General features: G+C 39.6%; 1 protein-coding gene across 4 annotated transcripts in view; it reads left to right on the forward strand.

Moving 5' to 3' along the window:
- Nucleotides 1-15,710, forward strand: part of kcnn1a (potassium intermediate/small conductance calcium-activated channel, subfamily N, member 1a) — a 69,685-nt gene extending 53,975 nt beyond the window's left edge. For all 4 annotated transcript variants that reach the window (XM_061840359.1, XM_061840361.1, XM_061840362.1 and 1 more), the window contains 4 exons: nucleotides 29-139; nucleotides 475-602; nucleotides 3,903-3,972; nucleotides 9,342-15,710. In XM_061840359.1, the coding sequence (XP_061696343.1) occupies nucleotides 29-139; nucleotides 475-602; nucleotides 3,903-3,972; nucleotides 9,342-9,647 (615 nt within the window). In that variant the 3' untranslated portion in view covers nucleotides 9,648-15,710. The remainder of the gene's footprint in view (nucleotides 1-28; nucleotides 140-474; nucleotides 603-3,902; nucleotides 3,973-9,341) is intronic.
- Nucleotides 15,711-15,897: the final 187 nt, after the last annotated feature.

Below are 15,897 nucleotides of genomic sequence, written 5' to 3' on the forward strand. Positions count from 1 at the left end.
GAGGCTGAGCGTATCTTTTGTGGAACAGGGAGCTGGCTGCACTGCACTTGTAGTTGCAGTGGTAGCCAGGAAGCTGGAGCTGACCAAGGCGGAGAAGCACGTCCACAACTTCATGATGGATACGCAACTCTGCAAACGAGTGAGTGATCCATCAACCGGCGGCCGTTAAGCAAAGCAAACGTACAATTTTTACACGCCGTATTTTATACACTGCGCTTTACATGAATAAAAGCATTTAAAAGCTGTATTGTAGTCATACATCGGGAAGTGGACAATTGCAAAAATAAAATACTGTTGGAGACCGACGCCCACAGAGCAGGTGATTGACCCATGCGTATTTGAAGCAACTTGCTGCCATGGAAACAGCATTTTGAGGCGCCTCATGTGCTGCTTTATTTTATTTTTAAATGAACCACAACATTTCATAACAGTCAGTCAGTGTGTTGCGTCACAGTGTGTTTCCTCATTTCGCAGGTGAAGAACACAGCTGCCAATGTACTCAGGGAAACATGGCTCATCTACAAACACACCAAGTTGGTCAAGAAGATTGATCACGCCAAGGTGCGGAAACACCAGCGCAAGTTTCTCCAAGCCATTCACCAGTAAGTCCCGCGTTCAGATCGTGAAATAATATTGACAGCCAGCAACCACCAAATGAGACTCGCTCAACGTGCCACCATATAATGTTAAAATCTTAGTGGTAGAGACTATTTAAGATAGATTCTAAATAGCTGCACTACATTACCCATTTCCTGTGATTTTCAGGTGCATACACACACACAAACAGTACAATATCGTGAAATCCCCACCCCCCGTCCCCACCCTTCTTCCTCTGGTCCTTTTTCCCACCAACCCCCCTTTGACCTTGTGCTTACAGTGAGAAGTGTGAAGGTATCAGTCGTTTGGTGAATGTCGTGGGGTTAAAACTGTGTTCTGTCTTTGTTTTGCTCTATCACCACAGAGCTCAGAAGTAAGTTGAGTCTTCTATGTTTCCTCCTTCTGTCTCCTCAACATCCTCCTCTCTCCTCCATGTCTGCCTTTGACATGCATGAACAGAGTGCGTGTTGCCAAAATAAGAACCATCACAAAACAGAAGAAAACAAATACGCCGGGATTGTTCTTTTTTTTTTTTGGTTTTGCTGAAGTCGGTGCTGCATTGACGACGCTCTCGCCGCCGTGGTCTCTTGAACGTAATGAGACAAAAATGAGCGCCCGCGTTTTGCAGCCGGTGTCGATAGTGGAGGCTCGCCTGGGGGGAGGGTGTGAAAGACAGAAAGAAAGAAAAAAAAAAAGCATCTTGCAGAGAATGAGCTTGAGCTTTGTTTGTCCTGTACTATGTTTGCCCATGATTAATATAGCTCCTCTGGAGACTATATTAACCTGCATCAACAGAATCATTGTGCACGCCCATTGATTTGTCAACATACGCAAACAAACACAGCAACACACATATGCTCTAATTCTAATGATGGTGAAATGGTTTCTGTTGTGTTATGGTTAACATTCTTTTACTTCCGACGTTGTCAATGTCATTAGTACTAGTACAATCATACAACAAACCATTGGAATTTTTTTTTTTTATGTCCACACACACACAAAAGACATTTACAAATTTACGATAAGCAGTATTCCCTTTGACTCACAATTTATTTTGCCCGGAGTCCTTTTGGGCTTTTCTAAGATCTGCATCCCTAAAAAAAATGGAGTATGTACCAAAATACATAGTACGAAAATGTTTTGTGCGGCAGATTACAATGTAATGAACGTGGATGATGTCATTGACATTTTTTTTTTTTTTGCTACAGTACCAAGGGAAGCTCCTTTGTGCTCAGGGAGCAGTTTCTGACAAAGAAAATCACCATTATACTGAATGTCATTGTTGTAATTAGTGGGAGTATTGAGGATGTTTTTCTCTCCAACCAGGCGGTCTCATCGTGTCTTCCTTAATGTAGCGAAGCAAAGCATATTTATTTGTATAGCACATTTCATACACAAGGTAATTCAATGTGCTTTACATGATTAAAGACATTTGAAAACAAAGAAATACAACATTTAAAACGCCATAAAAACAATACAAATATTAATAAAAAAGATAATTAAAACCACATACAGTGCAAGTAATATGATCAAAAAGTGGATATATTCTGAAAAGTATGAGAAAAAAGAAGAGTTTTCAACCTGGATTTAAAATGTAATGCATTGTAAGACAGGACATTGTAGCCTGGCTATAAAAAAAAAAAAAAGCAATATGCATTTCTGTCTGTTTCTATTCCACTTGTTATTTATTTTGTTTTGTTGATAGAATTTGATATTTTAAGTCCTCAGTAAATTGGCTAATAGATGTTAAAAACAAATGATTAGCGATTATCATCTTACGGAATAGTAAAGGTGACTAGTGGATTAATGTGTTCAATGTCTAGTAACAGTAGATCTCATAAATATTTAGAATGGGCAAAGGTCCTCACACAGACATGCTCTTGCTGAGAGTCCATCTCCATATTTTCACTTGGCCAGGTGTCCCCATACGTTTGTCCGCACAGTGTAAAATCTGAAAGCCATTCAAGACGTTGGAGCAGTCGCGCGCAGCTCCCATGAAGCGATTTGCACATGAATAAAAGCCGCTGAATGCCATCTTGTCTCGTAATTTGCTGAACAGGGAAATTCCTCCCCTCACACGTCCAGGTGACGGCAAAATAGCGCCACAGCCAACAACGACACACTATTCAAATCGGCGGCAACAGTGATACATGCTAATTTGGCACGGACGTCAACTTGTGTGTCACGGCAAAAAGTACTGTATGTACAGTATGGAGGCAAAGCAATAACATTTGACATCTCATTTCAGGCCCCATTTGTGGCATCCACGCAAAAACACGTCATGTACAAAGACACACATTTCATTGTGTGCACACCACTCACAGTCACTGCACGCTTGCAGAAAACAAATGGTTTTTTTTTTCAATTATTTTTATTCCTGGCACTGGATTGCGTGTAGCCGTGAGAATGGGCATGCCGTCCTTTTCTTTAATCTCTTGTTTTTTGGGTGATAACTGATGAGAATGTTTTGATTTGAAACGGATTTGAAGGCTGCTCTCGAATGGAAGCATATTGCATTCTTGCTGACAGATACATCCAACTTTAATAACACAAATAAAAGCTTTCCGCTCACTACATGCTCTGATGCAAAGCGTTAAAGTGTTAACAATAACACGCCCCGTGTTAAACACCGTACTGATTTGTGTGTCCATATTAGCTCAAATGTAATTTTCATTTCACAATAGGATTATGTTCTCATTTGCCACTGAGCGAAGTGGTCGCACTTTATTGAATTCATTACATTAGCCACAGTAGCGCCGTGAGTTATCTGATGCTTACTTGGCGAGTTTAGCTAACACTTCCTGCAGCTATTAGAGTGAAACAACAATGATAGTAATGTACTCAACTTGACTGTGTTTTCCCTGACACAAGCAAATGCTACATCATCTCGTTTTAACCACGGGAAAAAAAAAAAGAAGCCGTAAACACGAGCCACAAATGTAATATGCTTCCGTCATTTTTGCATGTATTGGTTTGCTATTGAATCGATAAAGACCAGGAAGAGCTTGAATTTCTATACATATATATTTATTCATTATATATGTATGTATAATTAATACGTTTCAAGCCTGTAATTATGATGCATGCGCAGTGATGTTTTTAGTTTCCACTGGGTGTTATTAAGTGAGAGAACGCTCCTGATAACAAAATGTATTGTTCCTCCTCCTCCTCCTCCTCTTTTCTTTTCTATCGGCCCTTTTCATGACCCCAAACAACCTGCTACCTTCTTCTCTTTTTGGCTTCCTCTCCCCATCTCTTTTGTCTCCTCTTTCCCTCCCCTCCCCCCTTCCCCCATCTGCACCCAGACTGCGCAGTGTGAAGATGGAGCAGAGGAAACTCAATGATCAGGCCAACACGTTGGTGGACCTGGCGAAGGCAAGTTCCATTGATTTAGTCTTTTTCACACCCGTTTGCACATTACATAGAGTGCGTTGACATTTCAGAATTTATGCTTAGTCTTAGTCGCTTATTAGTATTAAATGAGAAATTTGTGACTAAGTATGGCTAAGTGGAAAATAAAAGTAGTGGGAAAGCAGATACACACATCGAGACTAGTTATCTACGTACTTTGGTCAAATAAGATAACTCCCTAAAACAGGAAAAACAAATTCTAAATTAAAGTATATCAAGAAGAGTTGCAGATGGATTTATGACAGTTAAAGGGGAAATCCAGTGGTTTGCATTAACACTGTATCCAAAAGGTCATGTAATATGTACTCTATCTTGACAATGTGATGTTAAATCCGCTCTCGTTTAATAGTGTTTTGAGAAGATTTTTATTGACAATTACGAATTTTCAGGAGCACTGCCATTTTCGCACCTACGTGGGCGGATGTGACGTGTTACGTGCCGTTCCAAATGCTCAATTACATGGGACACCTTTATGCCCAGCACTGATTTCTCTGATTTATTTAAAAACACCACCTATATAAAATGACACTTCAAAATCATGAAAAATCAAGCCGTTGTCTATGCTCTAAAATGTTTGGGGACTTTCTGCTGAATGCATGAAACCCTGCTGAAAATTACTGTAGGTGCTACTTCACCTAGCATCTTTCTTATGCCTAAACACCCATACATGTTTGAGCTGTATAAATATAACCGTTTAAGGCCTCTGGTGACTGGAATGTAGCCCAGTTCTTCATGGGACTTTCCACACCATGTTGACAGGTGCGAGCCACCAGCTAATTTGTGAGCTGGCAGGCTTGGGCCTTGTATTAATAGGCAAGTTAACCACAATTGTGCTGGATAAATACTGATGCGAAAGAAGGCGCGCACCTTACACAGGGGAGAAACAAGGCCTCAGAAGTGTGTTACTATGGGCCGTTTTAGCCATGCCCCCCCGAAAAAAAAATACAGGAAATGATCAAAAATAGTTTAACACTTCATCCCCACGATTGAGCATGAAGTCCCGTATTTTCTGCATTATAAGGCGGACCTAAAAGCCTTTAATTTTCTCAAAAGCCATTGGTGTGCCTTATAATCCGGTGCGCCTTATATATGGATCGCTATTGAGCATTTAGTGCAGCTCCATCTAACGGATGCATAACGTATCCCCAGCCTCTACTGTAGAATCTATTCTGTGTGCCTTACAATGAGGTACGTCTATATATATATATATATATATATATATATAAAATAAAATAAAATAGGCCATACATTGACGCTGCGCCTTATAGTGCGGGAAATACGGTAGTTCCCACTCTTTGCATGTTTTAAGAAACAATCTTCAAACATGTACAATGTATTTACAAACAAATTTCTGAATTCCATTTACAGGGTCTTTAAGTAGCAGCTGGGTTCCTGATTGTATTGATTTACCTGTACACATATTGAGTGACATTACAACCATGCAGTGGTGCTGTTGTTTACCCAACGATTGCCTCAATGGTGACTGAAAAGCCATGAATAGTAATAACCGTGCAGGTTTGAGGCACTTAAGCACAACAAATAGATGTCATTGAAGTTCATATAAACCCAAAGATTGCGGTCACTTGAGAATACATGTAAAAAAAAAAAAAACAGGACTGAATTGGATATAGGCGTTAAATAGGACTTGGGCACTTGGATCCATCCTAACTGTCACTGGAAACAGTATTTGAACTGACAAGAGTACATTCCGAGCTGCAAGGCAAGAGACCGTGATGTCGGCGTTAAAGAGCAAAGACAAGGCGTCTTGATCCTGGAAGGCGGATTGAGGGCCGATAGCGGAACCGCATCAAGCTCCGGCAGCCTCCGTCCTGCTGCAGACATGAGGCGAGGCGGCAGAGCGGGGCCACGGTTCAAAGAGAGGTGCCATCCTGCAGCATCATTTGATGTGGCTGGCATTTCCACTCCCGTGTGTGTTTTCAAAGGTCACAAGGCCACCTCCTTTAATGTGTGTTTACTTGCCCCGCCTCTGCTCCTCCATCGCATTCCATCTGGGTGCACTGTGCTCGTAGTTCAGTGCCTCTTTTTGAAGCTACTCTCCAATATCCAACATCATAAAATACAGTAATGCTCTCAAGCAGCGGTTCTCAAATGGCGGGTCAAATTTGCAATAAATTTTTATGTTTCGTCATTTTAAAAAATTTGAATACCTACGTACAATTGTGGACTGACAAACCAATAAAGCCAACATAAACGTGTCATTCCCAACCAATGATGTGCTTCGGAATATTATCCAATTTAAGATAATTGAACTGAAATTTTTTCATTTACTTAAGACAAATCATATATAAAAGTAGTGATGAAAAACATGAGGTACGTTGCTGTTAAAAAGCAGGATGCAAGAGATTATGTCAGTACATTGGTGAGTAAAACCAGATTATCAATAATTCAGTATCTATGCTTTTTTTTGTGATGTTATTTTGTTTGGCAGTGTGCTGTAAGATTTGACCTTGGAAGAAAAAAAAATTCCTCGACCCAAAATGTTTGAGAACCACTGCTGCAATAGAAAAATGGCGGAAAATACAGACTATTCTGTAGTACAGGTGGAATTATACAGGTGACTCATGGTATGGCGTATTCCTTGTGTACCAGTTGGTTTACGCATGGATCCAAACCACAAAAAGTGCAAAAAATCTTCAACAATAAATATTCCTATTGCTTAGGATATTTTCTTGTGTTTTGTGTCTTCAACAGTATTCTTAATAGACAGCCCATTATAAAGCCAAAAACTACACGGGGAGTCGGGAGTCAGTGAACGATTTCCAACACAGCCTCGCGATTACCTATTCAAGTCACTTGACTGTCGTACCAGACCCCCAACCCCTCCAAAAACAAAAACAAAAAACACAGTCCATAATGGTATACTGTCTCGTGCAGAGTGCCCCAAACGATAGTCGTGTACTATCCAAATCATTATATAGCATATTGTTTTTGAACGTATACTGCTCCCGTATGTAGAAAGAAGCATCGGCATTGGCAGCTCCCACGTTGACTGTAAAAAGTCTCTCATTGCGTGAACGAGCAGCATGAAGTTAATACTTGAGGCATTAAAGAGCATCTCTGGCTATAAATGGAGAAGGCGGTTGTTAAATTGGCAGATAGATAAAAATCTTTGCTGACTTGCTGAAACCGCAATGCTCTTCTCTTCTCTCAATCTCCCTGCTAACATTTCCATCTCCTCTTGCAGAATCACATCTAGAATTAAAAAAAAACAAAAAAAAACTTTCATCTCGATTTGTAATTTATGGAAAATTCTTATTGAACGACCCTAAGCCACTACTGTTATTTGAATTTGACAAAGGACCTTTAGTATTTTAATGTCTTCATGTTCATTGTTGCGTCATTTTGTTTGAATCAGACTTGTGTTACTTTGTTGCATCTACTGCGTATAAAAGTGGTTTTTTTTTTATTTCTTCCGCTTTACTTGTTTCCCTCTTTCCACTCAGACAATTCCAGATTTACTCGATACATGCTAGCGTCCAAACTAGTAGCTGACCTGGCGACTTGAGTCTAGGAAAAACATTTCTGCACACAAAACCCTAAGATCATATTTGGGCTCACAAGTTTCTTGCAATGCTAACCTGCTGTCTTAGAAAAAAGCCTGTATTTAAATATTAGTTGTGAATTACAGGCCCGGCGAAAACTCCGGGTGGCGGAAAGTAAATGACTACTACTGAAAACTATGATAAAAACTTGTATTTTGGATTGCGCTAACAATTAATCTATAGCCAACTAAAATTTTTAGGTATTTTTAAATTCGCAATGTTTAGTTGGGTTGTCTTTGACTAATAGAGCAAAACATAATGGCAAACGTGCTGGCTTACGTCAGTGCTGTAACATGCTAACAATTTCAACATCAAAAGGGCACATTTGCGCCACTAATCTGTACAACAGTAAACTGAATTGATTAGCCTGTATTTCAATGATCATGTTCACTATGTCCATATTTCCACTAAATCTATTTTCGAATTATTTTCCTGTTGAAATGTAGATTGCGACTGGCATTCCATTTAACATCTAAACAGTTTACCTCATGTCACAGCTTATTCTTTTCGAACTACCATCACAGCGAAGAAGCCTACAATCAGAATTTGAGATTGAGCCGTTCACCCTGTTTTCTTAATTTCTTAAACAGAACAAATATATGTCAATAAAATTCAATATAAACCTAAATATTACGGTCACTTGAGTATACATGAAAAAAAAAAAAAGGCCAAATCTGATATAGGCATTAAATAGGACTTGGGCACTTAGGTCCAGCCGAGCTGTCACTGGAAACAGTATTTGAACTGACAGACTACATTCCAAGCTGCAAGGCAAGAGACCGTGATGTCCGCGTTAAAGTGGGCCTTGATCAAATGACATTCGTTTACTGGTGGTGCCATCCGAGCTCGCGTGAGATTTTGCCAGCTCGAAGCATTTGTGATGTCGTGTTGAAAAGGTCAATTCGGATGACGATCAATCACATGTGGCATGTTAAGGTTTTGTGAGAGGTTTCACCTCTCATGTGAGGAGCCTTCATCAATTAATCCTCAAGGATTTGAAGACCTGGTATGGGATCCAAGTATTTAATCTCTAAAGGCTGAGACACAGAAAGGCAGCGTGGGTCAGCATACGTCACCATGGTCAGGACAAGTCTGCCATCATCTCACTCAGTTTTTGGTTGAGTCTGTGTTAGGAAGAGTGAAAATGAAGCAAATAAGTTTTGTTTTGGGGTTTTTTGTGTTTTTTTTTTTTTTTTTTTTTTAGTATGCTATTGATATTCTGGCCATCGAGGTTCCCTTTACCTTTTTGGGGGAATGCGGAAAACTGATCACCACCACCAATGGTATGGAGCGCTAATATTTCTCACGCTTGACGAGAAGGTCATCTGGTTGAGTAGTTACTGGATTCAACATCAATTTATGGGCATCGGTTTGCAACGGCCTTAAGGTAGAGGCATGGCCCAACCGAGGAGGGCTTCACTCTTTTGAGATGTAAAGCAACAGTTGTTAAAGAGACAGTGGATTGATGCCTCTGCCAGTATTGATCAGAGATGGTTTCTCAACATTGTCATAGATGGCCTCCTTCACTGCTCGTTCAAACCATCCGTCTTTCTCTGTTCTGGACACTTTGTCCTCAAAAAGTGACAGTTGAGTGTTGACCTGACGAGTTAGCATGTCTGTGTTATGACATCTTCTCAGACAACCTCAACAGTCTGGTTGCGATCGATTCAATGGCTTGAGATTACAGTGACATGGATAAATGAAAATATTCACAGCTATTCAGATAAAGAGCAATTATCCGATATTGTTTTCCTGTCTGTCCATACTTAGACCCAGAATGTGATGTATGACCTGGTGTCAGAACTCCAGGAGCGCAGCGAGGAGCTGGACAAGCGAATCGGCACACTGGAGGACAAGCTGGACTCGGTGACGGGCAGCCTGCAGGCGCTGCCCTGCCTCATCTCCCAAGCCATAACCCAGCAGCAGCAGGACTTCCTGGACGGCTTTGTTCACCGCTTCCGGCCCGCGTCGCTAGCTTCGGAGCGCTCCGAACGCTCCGAGCGATCCTGGACGTCGACTACCCGCAGGCGGCGCTCGCCGTCCACTGCACCACACACCTCCTCCGACAGTGGATAACCTCCAAGACACACCTTACCAAAATCCATCTCATCACTTCATTCGTCTCCTTCTCAAAGAGTCCATCGCTGGACTGATGATGAGTCCATATCCTGACCTCCCTCTACCCCCCCTACCCCTCTCTACCCTCTTAACACCAATGAAATCCAAAAACCAATTTCTCTCCCACTGTGACTGTGTTTCAGCGCAGGACTGGATTAGAGCAACTCCCAGCAGAGGATAACAAACACACACACAAAAAAGAAATCTAGAAAAAAATACAAATGCATTTGAAAAACAAAAAAAGAAACAAAAGAAATAGACTGAAAAAACGAGATAAAGTAGAGATATGGTTTATGTTTTAGCCATTGTATGGCTGTTCAAGTTAGCTTTTTTGTAAAAGCCCTTAAAAATTGACTGAGTTCAGGGTCGCTGGGGTGAGAGCTGGCTATCACACCGGAGAGTCCTTAACCACCGGGAGGGGGGGCACCAGAGGGGATCAGTGTGGCCTGCCAGCCAGAGGTCATCTGCTGGTATCCGGTGAGGAGTATGAGACAAAATTTTGGATTTCCCTTTCAAAAGACTCGTGTCTTGGATTCTTTCCCGTAGGTTAGGGCAAAAGCTGTCGGAGAGGCCGAACGTGCCGACTGGAGCTCAGTCGATGTTGGAGACTGCACTAAAGCGGAGAGGAGGACGAAAGTGTTGCACACAAGCGGAGTGAAGGGGAGAGGCGGGGGGGGGGGGGGCGCTATGGCATTACTACTGGGTAGGAAAAATTTACACAATTGCCAACTTCAAGGTTTCAGCTTCCTTGTTCTTAAGAAAAAAAATAAGAGCGACTATCTTTTTTAGTTACATATTGACGTGATTTTTCAGTGCCTGAATGTATAAATAGTAGAGGGTTATTTAATTACTAATTTCAGAGCTTTTTTACGATGTTAACAGTCTGACTAAAGCATTGCATTCCCTTTTCAGATACATTCCTCCCCAAATATCAAAAGAAAACGTCCTAAAACGATGCATAACATTGCCTCCATTAACCAACCTTGTTTTGAAAACCATTTTTTTCTTTTCTACTTATACTAACACAGTGTGGGGGTAAAGGAGAATGTTCAGAGAGCGAGCGAACGTGTGCTTTATGTGTGTTTGTATGAATATGAGTTCACTTTTTAGCTTGCTGCTGCCCACCCATACACAAGAGTGGGAAAATGTGGCGAACCTTCCACGGTACCACTAATTAGAGCACCCTGTGCTCTCCAGATAATGGCATGTCTTGAGGGCTGCTGGTGTAAATGGGCTAAAGTGAGAAAAGAAGAGGAGAAAAAAAACTCCCACCCTGTCCCTGTGCATTGTTCTGTGCAAAAATGACAGATGAATGGAATGTTCCTCGGATGGCTTGCTGATCTCAGATTTGGATTCTTTTTGTCACTTTTCTGTTATTTTCCGTTGAAATCTTTTTTTTTTTTATAACAACTACAGAGTTGCAGTAAATGTGATTCTGTAATGCATTCCCCGATTAAAATGATGAGGTGGAGTAAAACCATGATTACACAAAAAAAAAACTCTTCTGAAAGGATGCAAATTAAAATCATTAAGGAACTTTGATGAGTGAACACTGAAAATCTAAACAAATATGCGCTGCTTTGCCAGGAATTCAAATGAGTACATTGACACCAACTAAGAAATGAGATCTTAGCACTGCTAAATTTAAAATAGCGACCTTGTATAAACTTAGAGAATTTTTTTTATTCTTGCTTTTATATTTCAAAAGGGCAACAAGATCATATTTTAAGAGTGACAAGAATAATTCTATTTGTATTTCTCGACCTAGCTCTGTTTAGTATTGGGAGGCTTGCTGGTTGCCTAGCAACCACACAGTCCTCGTAAGAAAGGATTCCCATTGGAATTAATTAAATTAACATGAGAAAAATAATGTGGTACCACAAGGCAAAATTCCAACATCCGTTGTTTTATTTATCAAGTCAAAAACGTTTTTTTCTTTTTTTTTTTACATTGCTCAGTGGCACACTGCTGTTTTTAAAATCCTTCGAAAATATTTACTCCAATTGAAATTACTTTAAAAGGCATGGTTTGATGCAAGTTCTATTTGAAATGACTAGTTTTCGAGTGGAAAAAAAATGGTAAGCTTTTTATTAATGTTTTCTATTGGACACAGAATAGAACGAACCTTCAAAGTTGAACTTCCAAGTACTGCAGTCACCTCAAACCAAATTTCCCCTGTTGTTGTTGTATTTTTTTTCCCCCAATTTCATACCAGCACCATCAGATAGCCACCTCTTGAGCAGTTCCCCCCCATTGGTACTCTGGATGTAAAAAGTCAACACAGCTCTGTTCAAATGCTGCATTTGTTTTTAAATAATATGATACCAAGATAAATGATTTCAAAACAGAATTTGGTATTTTTGATGATTTATCAGGGCATCATTTTTTTCATAACAGAAAAACCTGGCATTTGAAGATTGGAGACTTTTTATAGCCACTGTATATAATATAAAATGTGCTTATGTGGCATCAGCGAGGTCAAGTACTGTAGATTTTTTTTAACGTAATGTTACCCTTATGAGGTGATCTTTATTATAGTATCTTTCCAGAAGATTCATGGAAAATTCCCATGGGAAGTTAAGATGGGGAATTGTCAAAATATTCAAAAATGTAAACGTTTTATGGGAATTAAGATTTTGTTTTTGTGGTCATCAGCAGACAGCCACGCAATATAGGTACGGTAAAGTAAGTGCTTCATTTTCTCCCTCCCCCCTTTACTCAAGGGGTGGCATATCTCCATCTTGCTGATACAGTATTTCAAATTTAGGTACGCAACACAAAGCAAAAAAAAAAAAAAAAAAAGAGCAAGCAACAGCTCATAAAAAACTCAGATTTGGGCACTCAATACTCAAATACTGGCATTTTCCCCAAAAGTCTTGTATTCGCAGCCAACATTCAAAGTTTGGATTATTCCTGTGTAGTACCACACATTCACATTAATTTCCATGGAAAAGCTTCCAACTCAGAAATTAATAGTTTAAGTGATGACATCAAAAAAACTTCAAATCTTTTCGCTGCTCACCTAGCTGAAACCTCATGTGACAAAACAAATCACGATGGCTTGAAGGCCGAATTTTATCTTTTGGGGTTGAGCTCCGAATTGCGCCAATTTCAGGGTTCAACTTTGGATGTTCTACTATTTGAAGAGCTAGTAAAGAGAGTTAGTTGGTTGGGGCCAAGTTTGGTGTCCTTTGAACGCTACGTCATCTTGAAAAAAAAAAAAGGATTTTGCTGATAAAATTGTCAGTGTGGCATTTCAGCTCATTGTTTATTATTTTGTGACTTTTATTTCGGCCATGATTGAGCAGTACCCCTCTTCGATTTAGTCCAATGAGTCATTTTGGACCCACAATCATTTCAGAATATATTCTGTCCTCTATGAGTGCAAGCATGAATATTTGCTTTTTTATTTTCCTGCCCACCTTCAGTTTATTGAGCATGACTTATATTTTTCCTGAGTCCCCCCCCATAACCTCCCCCTCCATCTTGTACAGTGCTACCCTCCTCTGACCGATTCCGTATGACAGATCTCCATCCCGTCATTACGGCCTCCATTTTCAATCAATGTCATCCAATTACTTATGACGGTTAATGGCAGGCGCCTTGATGTGACCTAGTATGCCTGTTCGTGTCTCACGGTTCAATCTCTTGATTATGTCGTGAGGTCTAGCCTCATGTTTGTCATCTGTCATCATTAGGAATATGAGTCAGAGGCTTCCAAAATGGCCTATGGCAAAAAACCTTGAATATAAAAAGATAACTACAACAGCAGGGTAACACTCGGGTCGTGCTCGGTGAGTGTGTAATATTTGGTTCCACAGGGTAGGATGGTCTGATGGTGTCATCGCACTGAAGAGGGAACACATAGAACGGAGACGTGATTCATAATTTGTCCGGCAGAAGAGGGCAGATTTTAAATGTGACTAATGAGAAATAATTGCTAAACAAAAATGTGAAATTTGGGAACCTATTCCATTTTGAACATTTGTATTTGCATTTCTATGAATTAGAATACTAGAGAAGCTCATTTAATTCACATTATTTGTGAATCATATAGTATATAGGTTCATAAAACACACAGGCCAATAGTTAAATAAGTTCCATATTAAAAATTCTTGAGATTTATTTTTTTTGTGGGCCGTGGGAGGTTCATTGGCTAAAATTATAAAAATCACTCATTATATTTCATTTCATACAACATGAATACATATCATATATGAGGTTCACTTTTTCATATACAAAAACAAAATTGTTTTCAATAATACTAATTTATGTTGATCTATTGATGAAAGTATGAGCCAGCTTCTGTTGTCTTGCACTCTTCTCTTTGTTACATACATTGGATATAAAATGTTTACACACCCCTGTCCAAATGCCAGGTTTTTGTAATAATTCAAAACAAAACATAGATCATTCTTTTCAAAATGTCATTTTTCCACCATTAATGTGGCCTATAACCTGTACGACAGAAATGATACTCTGAGGTGAAGCAGTTGCACAAGTCGGCACTTCCCTCATCAGTGGGGACGTGACTTTGTTCAGAATCACTTTCAAATTCATGGTTAATAGAAGTCAGCACACCTCTCACCAGTTCGTGCTTCCGATTAACTAAGTTAAGATGTTCTAGTAGGCTTTCCTTTTTTGCTTTTTAACACAAACCTGAAGCTTTTGTGCTCAATTTGTTCGTTAATATTATTTGGAGCTGTTTAGAGTGATCTCTACCTTGAAAAAGGCCCAACTTCCGGCTGAAGAAAAAAAAAAACGTCTCAACCTGCCACCACCATCCTTCGCTGTATGTACGGTGTTTGTTTAGTAATGCACACTGATGTGGTTTTGCGCCAATGACTTATGTGGCCAACCTGCTTTCGTCGGAGGATAACACATTTTTCCACAATTGGATTTTAATTGTGTTTTTTTTTCTTTGTACGAAAAGGCTCACGTCTTGCCACATTACCACATAGCTGAGATATATGAAGAAGATGTTGCCACTCACGTAATTTTCAAAAATTCCTGCAGACGTTTCAACGTTGTCATTGGCCTCTTGGCAACGTTCTTTGCCTGTTTTCTTCCAGTCTTGTCAATGTGGGAGGCATGTCCAGTTCTTGGTAGTATCACATGACCGTCATTACTGTGTTCCTTGGTATACGGTATTTATTGATTTGGAAATACTTTTGGACCGCTCTCCTGATTGATACCTTTGAACAATGATATCCTTTTGATGCTGTGGAAGCTCTCTGGGGAACAGAGCTTGTGCTATAAGATGTGATTTTGAAAATGTCTGGGAAATCCTACTAGAACCACTGAACTTTATTTGGTACAAATCAATGCACTTTAAGTTTTGGCAAGTGTGTGCTGACTTCCACTTAACATTAGATTGAATGTGCTCGGTTATTTCTCAACACAGCCAGATCCAACAGGGTATCCATATTATCTAAAAAAAATAAATAAATTCTCCTCAAAGAGATGTTTTTTTTTTATTTAAACTATCTTAGTTTCATATTTTATATCATAGATATCTTGCATTTGAACAGGGCTGTGTAGACTTCTTCCCCTGTATGACAAACAAAAACCCGCCAAAACATTATTTCAAAATTCAATAGTTGGCCAATTTTATCCTCTTGAAAACAGCAAAAATCTCATTGTGAAGCTGATGGACTTGTTTTATGGTATTTTAATTGTTTTAGGTAAGAGATCCCAGTCTTTTATCACCCTGGAAAGAACGCAACACACCTTGATTGAACAATAGTCCTCGCCAAAATCAGATGTAACCCATCCATTGTTCTGTGTACATTGCCTCATGGTACATAATGTACGTGGTAGCACTGGAATAAATCAACAACGTTCAGTGACGGCAAAAGGTTGAACATGTTCTCTGTATGCACTGTGCTGATTTTTTTTATTTTCGCAGGTCAACTGTTGTCCTAGCAAGGAGAGACACAAAGGTCATAACATTAAAGACTTTCCCCATTAATACATTTGTATAGAGCTCTTCTTTTTTTTTTTTTTTTTTAAGGGTCGGGGTGAGACAAAAAACATCTGAGTTAATTTCTTTATCTTCCATTATACTGACAAACACACTTCTGATATGAGTTACCGAAAGAAAATTATGGCCACACTGTTAAGAGAAAAAATATAAATATCATAAGAATAAGATACATGAAGTACACAGTATATATGTTATCATTGTAAGTTCTTTGAGCGTCTAAAA

Source organism: Syngnathoides biaculeatus, chromosome 13, assembly GCF_019802595.1.
Source record: "Syngnathoides biaculeatus isolate LvHL_M chromosome 13, ASM1980259v1, whole genome shotgun sequence".
Classification (NCBI taxonomy): Eukaryota; Metazoa; Chordata; class Actinopteri; order Syngnathiformes; family Syngnathidae; genus Syngnathoides; species Syngnathoides biaculeatus.